General features: G+C 36.7%; 1 protein-coding gene across 1 annotated transcript; it reads right to left on the bottom strand.

Moving 5' to 3' along the window:
- Window positions 1-3,799: 3,799 nt before the first annotated feature.
- Window positions 3,800-12,233, bottom strand: si:ch73-335m24.2 (protein eva-1 homolog C). Its single transcript, XM_046849404.1, has 8 exons — window positions 12,062-12,233; window positions 9,893-10,095; window positions 9,645-9,768; window positions 9,358-9,510; window positions 9,039-9,182; window positions 8,869-8,940; window positions 5,271-5,351; window positions 3,800-5,017 (listed from the first exon to the last, which is right to left on the bottom strand). Exons 1-8 carry the CDS (start codon window positions 12,150-12,152, stop codon window positions 4,626-4,628), a joined length of 1,260 nt encoding a protein of 419 aa, XP_046705360.1. The 5' UTR covers window positions 12,153-12,233; the 3' UTR covers window positions 3,800-4,625.
- Window positions 12,234-13,206: the final 973 nt, after the last annotated feature.

The raw sequence follows: 13,206 nt of genomic DNA, 5'->3' as shown, positions 1-13,206 counted from the left end.
GTCTCCCCAAATGAAAATATTTGAGTAGAGTACAAATATGCAAAAATAAATAAATAAATAAATAAATAAACTACTTAAGTACAGTTGTTACTGTTCACCACTGTTATACAGTACGTGAGTGCTGGAATTTTGGAAAACCCATTTGTGTCTCTAGGTGTACATTTACTCCACACATCGTTTACTCAAGTAGAAGTATAGATATTCATGTTTTAAAAGATTTGTTAAAGTTGAAGTACTGACTACACTTTTTCACTCAAGTTAAAGTAAAGAAGTTTGGGCTCTGACATGTAATTAAGTAAAAAAGTAGCCTTTACTACTACCTGTTTAAGTGTTACACTGGTAACTGGACCTCACATCATATTAATATATTAATACAAAATAATTAAAAATGTTGTTACATAATGAATGTATCCAGGCTGAACAACCATCATATCGAACACAAGCAGAGAAAAAACTATGATAATCAGGAATGTCTCTGTTCTCAGTCATGTTTGCATCACTGACTCTCTCTGTCTCATCCACATCAGCCATACTTCTTGTTGCCTTCTGCCTTGCTTGTTGTTAGCTTCATAGCCTACATCTGTGGTGCGTGATAGTCAGGAAATGATACATCAGTGGAAGGTTGTAAAAGCCACTGAATGACAAGGTTGATGGGCTGAAAAGCACTGAGAAGAAAAAAATATTGATCATGTCTAAACCAAAGTAATAAGCTTGGTTCAAAAATGTAAAAAGTAGAAAGTACAGATATTTGTGTAAAACATATTTCTAACATTTATTGTTGTCAGAAATGAAAATTGCATGCTAAATCAAAAAGAAATAAGAACGCTTTTTGAGAAAAACAGAACAAAACAAATCACTTGCTGCCTAAAGGGTTTTGTGCTTCCTAAAATTTCCTTTTATTTTTTAATTTACCATCAAAACATCACATCACAAAAATTCTCACAAATAAACAAATAAGTAATGAGTAAAAGTTGTGAAATAAAATACTGATACCAGGAAAATCTACTTAAGTACTTGTACTTCGTTACTTCCCATCTTTGGTCTAAGAAAAATATATGTTGACTAATATAAACCTCAACTGATCAAATAATACAAATACACACAAAACATAAAACCATAAATTATGTCAAACAAGAAAGTGTTTGTCAGATTTGTTTGGCATTTTGACAGATCTGATAGATGACTGGTGACAGATCTGGTATGCATAGTCTCTAGCATGCTGTGGAATATTTACTTATGGCAGATGTTTTTCTGTGGCACTATTTGTAGCACATGTCCTGATTTTTCTAACATGGAATTAGAAAGTGTGTGAAGAACTTATGGAAATAATACACTTCGCTATGAATTAAAAAATATGTCTTAAACCATTTTTTTTACTTCTTCCATAACTTGACTCGAGATTCAGACATTTTCAGTGGATTGTAGTACTGTGAATTATGTATATTTTTATTGCCATAAACATCAAAAGAGGCTAAAAATAGCTTTCACTTGTGTCTATTTTTGCCATTTGCTCATCATTTCAGCTGAGTGACTGTTGCATTTTTTTGGATTTTGTGGGTGTCAAGACAATTCTCACAAGTCATTTACATGTGATTAGCATTCATCAAAATACATACGAGTCCTGAGAAAATCAGTATTTACAAAAATGTGTTAGAGCTGGTGGAAATCTATTGTTTAGTCTGGAATTGTGAAAACATTTACACAACTTGACCATAATATTTATAAATGAGGTTTACTGTATTTACTACACTCAGTGACAAAATAGGATCAGATGTAGCTTATATTTTGTTCTATACTATATGCAGTTTTGTAAAATATTTTTTCTATAACAGTTCATTCAAACAATAGATTTGTGTTAAATGTGCTTATTCTATTAATTATCAGGTTCTTGGTGGACACTGTACAATATTTTAGGCTAATAATGTTGTAATTATGGATAAATATTTTGCCCCAGGAAAGCAAAAGAAAGGAAAGGCTGGTGCTGTCAGTTATAAATTTCACATAAAAATCCCAAAACTAATTTGTTTTGTGGATATTGAACAACATTAATATATATATTTTCTTTTATTGCGCTAAGCCACAGATCTGGGATTGGCTACAGATCTGGCCACCCAACTGAAGTCAGCAAACAGGAAAGAAGGGCCAGCAGTGACTAAGGAATCAGTGGGCAGTCTGTTTTTCCAAAGATCTTTTGTGGAAAGGTGGAAAATTCGCAGAAGTTCAGCCATCACTGCAACACTCCTATGATCTGGGTTTGATTTTAGAGTGGCCAGACAGATCCTGATAAATGGTCTGCATAGTCATCGAACCTTAATCCTAAATCAGATGAAATACTTTGCCATGTCTAAGAGCAGTTCAACATGACCAAGGTCTGGTGACTGGGCACCCATTCCATTATTAATTAAACATTCCAGCTAATTTTTTGCATTCTAAATAACTCTTACAGTGCCTGGACATCTGCTTATTGTTTATATAAACCACAATCCAAATGGAACTGCATGGCACTGAAGTATAGACAGGTAGCAGTGTTGGTTAGTATTACTTACACTCTGGAATAAACATCCCCAACTTACAAAAGTTCTTCTGTTAAAGCCAAAAATGTAAAATTTTGACTCACTCGTCCACAGAACTTTCATTCACTGAAGAATGCTTGTGTTTTAAGAATGCCTTAGACCAAAAAATAAAACAGTGAAATCTTACTCATTGCTGAATCGGGAAGCTTTCGCAAGTTAGCATTGGACTTTAACAGGAAACATGGCAAGCACATTGTACACAACGACAGTGTCACTCAACTCATCACTAATACAGAAAGACTGGAAGTTGTAAGTCACTTTGGATAAGGGCATCTTCCAGTAAGTAAATGCATATGCTAGCCAACTTCAGCTCTTCCCATTTGATAGACCAAAACTTCAGGCCGCTAACTCCCACATAACTATTTGTAACCTCCCACCTAAATATTTGAGAAAAACTATTTAGAAGTATATGTGGGTGGTGAAGCAGTTATAAAGAGACCACAACACCCAATTTGCTACTACACTACACACAATGAAATACAGTTAGATGACTGTGACTCATGCTGCAGTTGGTCAGTGTGCTAAGACCTCTGTGGAAAGTTCCAGCCCCATAAATTCTAAATGTATATATGTTTTATCAATTTAGTATTATTTTTTAAAATCCTTTTTACCCACAATAATTTATTATTAATATTTAAATTTACTAGATGGGTCCATTTCTCAAAATTTGTTTACACAAATTCACACCATTAATGCTTTACTTCATCAGGGGTTATACAGTCCCATCTGAAAAGAACCGGTCATGTCATTCTAATACTAACACTCATATGTTAACAGAAACTAATCTGTTTGTTCTTCACCATTAAATGTGACTAGAAATATTTAAATTTTTCATGCATTATTAAATAAAAATTGCTAGCAAATTACTGTGGTATTAGAGGAATAATGTTTTCAGGATAATATATGTAATTATTTGAGCCCTTAAGGGAGTTTTGGGAATTGGGGATTGAGACTTAGTCTAATGCTCTCCCAGCTAACCTCTTTTAGGCTATAATATTGCAGTTGTGATCAGTTTTAATCTTAATAATAATGCATTTCTGCATGGATTATGTTCAATGCGTTTTATTTCTTATATAACGGCACAGCTCTGAGATTATTTCAAAATTCAGATTAAAAAAGAACACGCTCAGTCATTACTATTTCTACAGTAACATCTTGCTTTTAGGGTTTTGTCATCTAATAAACTGTGTTCTATATAGTAATAAAAAAACAGTTTTGATTTTGAATTTGGTTTGAATTTTATTACCTGCTTTTTGTCTTAAAAACTTAAAAACAAGAGAAGGAGTTGAAAAGGAGAAAGGTGGTGTTTACCAGGTGTTTCACAACCAAAAATGACAATAAACAGTTAGATCGTGATGTTATTAAATATATTACAACTTTTAATTGTTGGTACACTGCATTTGTATTAGAGGAGTAAAACATTTCAGGACATACTGTGATTGGCAATTGTGGTATATATTATTATGGCAGAAGAGCATAAACTGTCCTGTGTCCTGCTTTGAGCAACTGTAGAAATACACTTTCTTCTTTTTGTGTCATTAGTACACACTACTTGTCTTACATAAATAACAAAAGCCTCCCTCTAGTGGTCATTTTCTGTCAGAAATGAAAATTGCATGCTAAATCAAAAATAAATAAGAAAGCTTTTGGGAAAAACAGAACAAAACAAATCACTGGCTGCCTAAAGGGTTTTGTGCTTTCAAAAATGTCCTTTCATTCTTTAATTTACCATCAAAACATCGCATCACAAAAATTCTCACAAATTAACAAATCAACAAGTTATAGAAGTACATCTAGGAGTATAAGTATATAATTTTCAATATTAGACACACAACTGCCACTGTACTGTAGTATATTTACTGCAGTATACAAGCTGTTTATTATATAACAATTATAATTTTGCAAGTCTTTTGGCTTTTTGCATGTATAATGATATAATTTTAATCTTGGTAAATTATACAGATTGTTAAGGTAAACAAGTTCTCTGCAATTCAAGAAATAATCAATACATATAAACTTCTTATTGTTTTCGGGTCATAGCTCTGTTCAATTCTAAGTTTCGGCAGAGAAGAGCTTGGTCTTATGGATGGCATAAGGGCTGGAATTGCAGTGTGGCCAAATATCTCCGTTTGGCACCTCTGCCTTATCCCTGCCCTCGTCTCTTGGCTGCTCCATGACCACTGACATGAACATCTCCGGATTGAACAGCTGAGCTCCACGATAAGGTTGAGTAAGGCGTGGAAAGGAAGAGTCCAACGAGATATTGTCATCGTTGATCACCCCATGGCGTGATCTTCGTGCAGTCTTGAACTCATCCTCAAGATCGGCCATCAAATCTTTCATGTCCTTCACCAGTGTAGATTTCACACCAAACAGGCACAGCAGGAATACCAACCCAGCACATATGCCTAAGACGAAATATAGAGCCACTGTCTCTGGAACCCCTTATAACATTAAAAAAATAGAGACAGAGTGATTTGTCCGTCAGAAACAAATAATGGGGTCAGTTAATTATAAATAATACATATGCATTTTTATATAAAATCAAATAATTGTTGACATCATTAGTATAGAGTAAGGCCATTGCTGACTGCTGGTGTCAGTAAGGAGGAAAAAAGCAATCATATTAAAAAAATATTTTCTATTAAAATGATTCGTTTTTAGATGCATGCATAGAGTCCAGATTAGCTAACCTACCCTGGATCTGGAAATAGATTTCCAAAGTGTTGGTGAAAATGTTTTGTGGTTTGTACACACCTGGGCCAGTGTACCAGCCACCTGCAGAAGGGGAAAGCAGCCTCAGCAGTCAGCAGGACCAGGCATTACATTATACTGTACAACCGCTAGAACAGGGGTCAAGGACATATGAGTAGCCCGTGGGCCTTTTCTAAAAATAGCTGTTTCCTACATTGTTAAATCATTTTTGATCATTTTTGTGAGAAATCATTAACATGATCAGTGTCTTCACATAGATGAATATCATTAATTATTAATAATAACATATAATAAAAGGTAAATTGAGCAAATATGTTATTTCAAATCAAACTGAAAACTGTGTGTATTAAACTGGTAGCCCTTCACATTAATCGGTACCCAAGAAGTAGCTCTCAGTTTCAAAAAGGTTGGTGAGCCCTGCACTAGAATATACACCTCATTAGCTTTGCTGTCAGAAATGATCTTTGGTCATTAATAGATTTTGTTAAGTCTGTGTTTTGATAGGATTTAGTCTCCTTTTTAACATGCATTTATCTTCAGTAAGCAGCCTATCCTGGGAACGCTGGGCAAACACACTCACACACACACACACACACACACACACACACACACACACACACACACACACATACACACACACACACACACTCACTCACTCATCACTCACTCACTCACTCACTCACTCACTCACTCACTCACTCACTCACACTCATTTATCAATCATTTATCATCAACACAAAAATCAAGTATACAGACAATGTACACATCACACTTAACTGATATTGACTGTTTGTACTGCTTTTAAAAGCATATATATTATGCATAATATTTAAATAATTTACCATATTACCATATATTGTTGGTAAAGTTTCAGTAAAAGCTTAAGTCTATGATTGTGGTGGTGTTTAGCCATTTTAACTTTTAAAAAATTAAGTTTCTTTAAATCATTTTCAAACCATGAAGCTGAAAAAACACTAATTTCACTGCTCAAAATGATCATAAGATATATAATATCTATATATTAAGTTATCTTTTAACCCATTTTTGGTGACAGTATCTCACATCCTGAAAAGAGTTCCCTGGCTGCATTTTGCAAAAAAGAGACTGTGGCCAACTAACATCCATACTAAAGGAACTAGGACTATAAATACACTCAGTCAAATTCTAACATTAAAAATCTGGGTAATAAATATGTACTTGCAAACAAGACCTTATCATTTATTTTAAATATCACTGAAAAGAAATGGAAATTCAGCTTCATATAATGCAACTTATTTTTTAAGGTGTTGCAGACTTGTGGAATAGTTCTCATTCGTTAAGGGTTCACACCGCAATGTATGACGGGGTAAATGATATGATATGACATAAGTCAAAAGTTTCCACAAAAGTCATTATTTAAAACCAAAAAAATTTTGATGATGATGACGATGATAATGATAATAATCAAATTTCTGAAGCATTTCAGTGATTAAATATCAGGACAGTTGACCGTTGTAGTTGACTGGAATGGGGAAAAGTTGTAAAATGTTGTCTGTAGGTAAAATTAATGTTAAAGTAATTTTTATGCCATTTTGAATTTTGTCTATATTAATCTTTTTTGCTTTACTTTACAGCAGGACACACATGGCACACCAATCATGAATTCAGCCAAACACACAGTGAGGAAAATAAGTATTTGAACACCCTGCTATTTTGCAAGTTCTCCCACTTAGAAATCATGGAGGGGTCTGAAATTGTCATCGTAGGTGCATGTCCACTGTGAGAGACATAATCTAAAAAAAAAAATCCAGAAATCACAATGTATGATTTTTAAACTATTTATTTGTATGATACAGCTGCAAATAAGTATTTGAACACCTGTCTATCAGCTAGAATTCTGACCCTCAAAGACCTGTTAGTCTGCTTTTAAAATGTCCACCTCCACTACATTTATTATCCTAAATTAGGATGCACCTGTTTGAGGTCGTTAGCTGCATAAAGACACCTGTCCACACCATACAATCAGTAAGAATCCAACTACTAACATGGCCAAGACCAAAGAGCTGTCCAAAGACACTAGAGACAAAATTGTACACCTCCACAAGGCTGGAAAGGGCTACGGTGAAATTGCACTATTACACTAAGACGTCATGGTTTGAAATCATGCATGGCACGGAAGGTTCCCCTGCTTAAACCAGCACATGTCCAGGCACGTCTTAAGTTTGCTTACGTTAGGAGTCATGGAAGAAAGTCATGTGGTCAGATGAGCCAAACATTAGAACTTTTGGGTCATAATTCCACTAAACGTGTTTGGAGGAAGAAGAATGATGAGTACCATCCCAAGATCACCATCCCTTCTGTGAAGCATGGGGGTGGTAACATCATGCTTTGGGGGTGTTTTTCTGCACATGGAACAGGGCGACTTCCTGTATTAAGGAGAGGATGACCGGGGCCATGTATTGCGAGATTTTGGGGAACAACCTCCTTCCCTCAGTTAGAGCATTGAAGATGGGTCGAGGCTGGGTCTTCCAACATGACAATGACCTGAAGCACACAGCCAGGATAACCAAGGAGTGGCTCTGTAAGAAGCATATCAAGGTTCTGGCGTGGCCTAGCCAGTCTCCAGACCTAAACCCAATAGAGAATTTTTGGAGGGAGCTCAAACTCCGTGTTTCTCAGCGACAGGCCAGAAACCTGACTGATCTAGAGAAGATCTGTGTGGAGGAGTGGGCCAAAATCCCTCCTGCAGTGTGTGCAAACCTGGTGAAAAACTACAGGAAACGTTTGACCTCTGTAATTGCAAACAAAGGCTACTGTACCAAATATTAACATTGACTTTCTCAGGTGTTCAAATACTTATTTGCAGCTGTATCATACAAATTAATAGTTAAAAAATCATACATTGTGATTTCTCGATTTTTTTTTAGATTATGTCTCTCACAGTGGACATGCACCTACAATGACAATTTCAGACCCCTCCATGATTTCTAAGTGGGAGAACTTGCAACATAGCAGGGTGTTCAAATACTTATTTTCCTCACTGTACTTATGCCCTGCTATGCTGGTGATATTTTGTGGAATCTGTCTCAAAACAGTGTGTAGACCCCTCACATTTCAGCAACCATTTTAGTATATCTCCTCAAGGGACAATACTATAGAAATGAAACTTGGATATGTTTTACTGTCCTCTAAAAATAACTTAACATACAGCCATTATTGTCAAAATAGATGGCAACAAAAGTGAGTACAGTAAAACCCATTTGAAATGTTTGAAGACATGTATCCATTTTTATGTATGTAAAATGTATTATTGGACCAGTTTAACGATAAAATCCATTTCTCTTCAATTCCTGACTACAGTGTCAATTCCCGACTACAGTAAATTCAACCCAATACACCATATTTGCTATTAAATGTGATGTTTTTAAGATGATCAATTATTAATCAATACATTTTTTTTTGCCTCTTGTGAGTTTTATTCTTTTTATTATTATTATTAAGTTTATTATTTTCACTGGATAACTGCCCATTATTAGACTCAAATACAGCAATAAAATCGTTCAATTTACATCATGTTCTTGTAATTTTTTTCACATCTTACCATGCGTATAATCAGAGATTCGGAAAGGATCAGTGCCTCCACGTTCCAGGTCTTCCAGCAAATACCTAGGAACTGAATTGACAAAAACAAGGCACAGGCAACTCTTAGTAGCCATCGGGTCATTTCTCACTATTTTTTCCTCACTTGCCTTTGTATGTCCTGTAACTCACCACATGTAAAAGATACCCGTAGATTTTTGCTGGTCCCGGGGAAGCAGGGGTCACCAAAGTTTTGAACGCTGGCCAGCACAGTGCAGTTTGTTCTGCCATGACATTTCCTTGATACCCTTCTCAAGGCAGATGGAGACAAGCATTCTGAAAGGAAAATTACAGGTCACAGAGAATATATAACAGATTACAGTGTTTTGTTTGCTTGGATTTTGGGTATGGTTTGCTTTAACATTAAATATTGGAGATTTAATGCAGCACAGGCTTTTATATAACATTTGTACACTAGATGGCACAACTGAGTCATTGCTCAGTCTCATACCGATGTCAGGTTTCCCATGAGCTTCTTGAGGGCATGCAGGAGTGTCATGCTCCAGGTGGCCAAATGTGGCAGAGTAGATGGCCAGCACAGTGTCGTTCTTACAGATGAGCCTCAGCCTCTCGTTCTCACATGCAGTCCGCAAACGATGATGTGCTTTGAACAGGAAGGACGAAGTTTTGAATGTTATAGGAAGGCGTTGTTAAATGTTTGTGTGTGTGTGTGTGTGTGTGTGTGTGTGTGTGTGTGTGTGTGTGTGTGTGTGTGTGTGTGTGTGTGAGGGCTCTAACCAGGCCGACACTTGTAGGAAACCAGGATGTACTTGCGAGTTTCAGGGCAGGGATCTTGTCCAAACATTGGACTTGCTACAGGAATCTGACATCCTCTCCGATCCTGGCATTCGGACACCACTTTCTACTCACATATACAAACAAGACCAAACATTCAGAAGCCGTTAAATGTAACTTCACAACAGATATTAAAAAAAAAAAATTTTTTTACATTGTTTTTCAAATTTTACATATTTCCAGTATCATACCTGTGTGACAATAGTGGACATGCAATCTGTGCTTTCCTCTGTGACATTTGCATTTACGTTGGGGCACAGGTGCTGACTTGGGACTCGTCGTCCATAGAATGCGGACAAAATAGCCACTGAGGTTTTGGAGGGACACCTGATGGTAAGCGTTTCTCCCTCACAAGCATGGGCGGTGTGGTTCCTCAACACCGTGTGAAGGAAATCTTTCAATGGAGAAAAAGTATAATGGCTTTAGGTACTATTTGTGTTGCTTGTGCAATACTGAACAAACAACCTGCACATTAAACACGAGCAAGGTGTTGCTAAGTACTGCATGCTTAATCTAAAAGGCTATCGTGATGCCAACCATGTAATTAAAAGTGTGAAAGTGGCCTGCTTTCAAAGCTTATCATCTTGGGTGTGGTGCATAACTATAATATAAAATCATTAACAGCACTGCCCTTATCCAGACTTTTGTTCATTGAAATGAATAAATAAAACCTGTATTTTTTTCACCTTAAAATAAATAGGCTGTGCATAACACCTTTATATTTACAGTAAATGGAATTTGAATAGCGAGCATCACATGCAGTTGTAGATATTTATAAAAGGCCAAAATAAATAAATAAATAAATAAATAAATAAACTGAATCTTCATTATCTTCACTATCTGCCATATCATGATCAGTATCTGTAGCCAATTCTAGGAAAACTGGGTATGAAGCTGAAAACCCTGCATGACACCAAAGTCAATGAAAACACATTTTACATTCACCATAGCTAGGGGAAAATTGGTGTAGCCAATGTGTCTAAACATGTGGTTTTGGAGGTGTAGAGGAGACTGAAGAATGTTGAGGTAACACACAGATATAAAAAACATGTAAAATGGTACAGAGAAAGTAACCGAATATCAGGATCAAAATAGGAACCCTGGACCAGCAACCGTGTCGGGTCCATCATTATGCCTTTATTCATTTATTATATAAGGTAAGAAAGATTATTACATTTCAGCAACTCTTCATCATTCTTTTGTTTCACAAAATGGCCTTTCATAAATGTGTTTGTACAAATTATTGCTATATTACAGGGAGCAATTACATTGATGATTGCATCATCATCTTTATATGTTTTAAAGAATAGGTTATAAAGAGTTTAAGAATATTGGATAAAAACTATGTTCTTTTCTGACCCAAATAAAGTGAACAATGCACCAACCAGGCATAACATTATGACATTATACTGTAATATTATAACAGTTGAAGTGAATAACACTGATTTTCTCTTCATCACGGCACCTGTTAGTGGGTGGAATATATTGGGCAGCAAGTAAACATTTTGTCCTCAAAGTTGATGTGTTCGAAGCAGGAAAAATGGGCAAGTGTAAACTGCAGCTCTTGTGTGATGTTCCCAGTCTGCAGTGGTCAGTATCTATCAAAAGTGGTCCAAAAAAGGAACAGTGGTGAACCGGCGACAGGGTCATGGGCAGCCAAGGCTCATTGATGCACATGGGGAGTGAAGGATGACACGTGTGGTCCGATCCAGTCTGATGAAATTGCTGAAGAATTTAATGCTGTTAATGCTTGATGGGTCAGGACTGTTTTGCCAGACAAAAGGGGAACAACACAGTATTAGGCTGGTGGTCATAATGTTATGCCTGATTGGTGTATATTAAGTGCATCTGAGAAATGTTCACAACCAATATTTATGTTTTATGATTTCTAACCATATAATTAAACACATGTTTACACACACACACACACACACACACACACACACACACACACACACACACACACACACACACACACACACACACACACACACACACACATATATATATATGAAGGAAAAAGAGAGGTCATTGGTGATGCCTGTCTCTCTATCTTTTTCACTAAGCTCACAACCACACACACACACACACACACACACACACACACACACACACACACACACACACACACACACACAAACAGGGGTGAAGTGCCTTTTGGCTAACAAACTGCAGAAACTAATGCCACTAGTTTACTTTAAAAAAAATCTCAGTAACCCTGACAGTCACCTCTTTAAAGCTGACACTGCACAACTAACCTGTGCAGGATGTGGGGAAAAAAATAAATCATTTAACAAATATTCTTCTCAGGAAGTGTCTGTTTGCTTTCCTATTGCAGATTCTTTGAAAGAAAAACTTACCAGAGAAATCTGGAGCAGACCAGGCATGACGCATTATAAGAAGCAGCAAAAAGCAGAGAAAACACCAGGACAAGCTGCATGGACGCGACATAATGCAAGTCACATAATGGTCTGGTTTTAACTCTACGAGGTGGCTGGTTTGTTCGTTGCACTCTGAATTCTGACCAAGAGTAACCACTCAATGATGCCATTGTACCAAGGGAAAACAGGCCTCTTTTCACAGCCACTGGGAGACAGCTGATGGCTGTGGCTGGCACACTTTGGAGTGTGTGTCATTTTATTGACATGGAGCAGGTTGACAGTCTGAAGACGTAGCTTGTATTGTTAGTGGGTCAAAGAGAGTTATTTTTTTTCTGTAACAGTAGTGCAGAATTGTTTTACAAAGCAGGTAGATGTGAGTGCTGCATCAGGTCTTATAAAATGCTATGTTTTTATCAGTGATAGTATGTGCTGGGCAGCACAAAGGAGTTGTAGGAGGCACAAATGCATTGCAAAGTGTGTGCTGCTTTTTCAGAAGAAGAAGAAGAAAAAGCCTTGGTCACATAAATTACAGTTAAATTACAGTACAGTGAAATTAATTTTACTGTACTGTAAGTAAAAAGAAAGAAAGAAAAAGCCCAAAGATCAGACCAAGTGTCAGCTTCGGGCAGAGAGGATTAAGGGCCTTGCTCAAGGGCCTAACACTGGCAGCTTTGGGAGTGCTGGAGTGTGATCCCCTGACCTTGTGTTCGGTAACACATAGTCTTAACTTTACAGAGTCCATAATTACTGAATACTCCTTCCTCCTTTGCGTGAAGGAGAGCAGTGTAAAAAAGAAAAGCCATACTCCCACTCACATTTCTGACCTCTGTCATGTTTGTGTAATGCTGAGTATGCTGACAGCAGGAATCCAATGTCCCATTTCTTAAAAGGGGACATCAGGGGCTCCATGGAAACATTACTGTTGGTCTTTAAATTTCACAAAAGTAGTTGGTTTTGATTTTTACTGCCAAAGGAAGTGTGCAGCACTGATTCTAAATCAACACAGATCTAATACTCATATAGTGCAATAAGAGTAGGAGTAGGGGATCCACTGTGCTAAGGGTAAACTCTGCCTTATCCTGCTTCCTGTGCTGGCCTGACTGTGGCCTTGTTTCATTTCCTGG

Source organism: Silurus meridionalis, chromosome 5 (assembly GCF_014805685.1).
Source record: "Silurus meridionalis isolate SWU-2019-XX chromosome 5, ASM1480568v1, whole genome shotgun sequence".
In the NCBI taxonomy this organism is placed as follows: domain Eukaryota; kingdom Metazoa; phylum Chordata; class Actinopteri; order Siluriformes; family Siluridae; genus Silurus; species Silurus meridionalis.
This window is presented reverse-complemented; position numbering and strand designations above follow the sequence as displayed.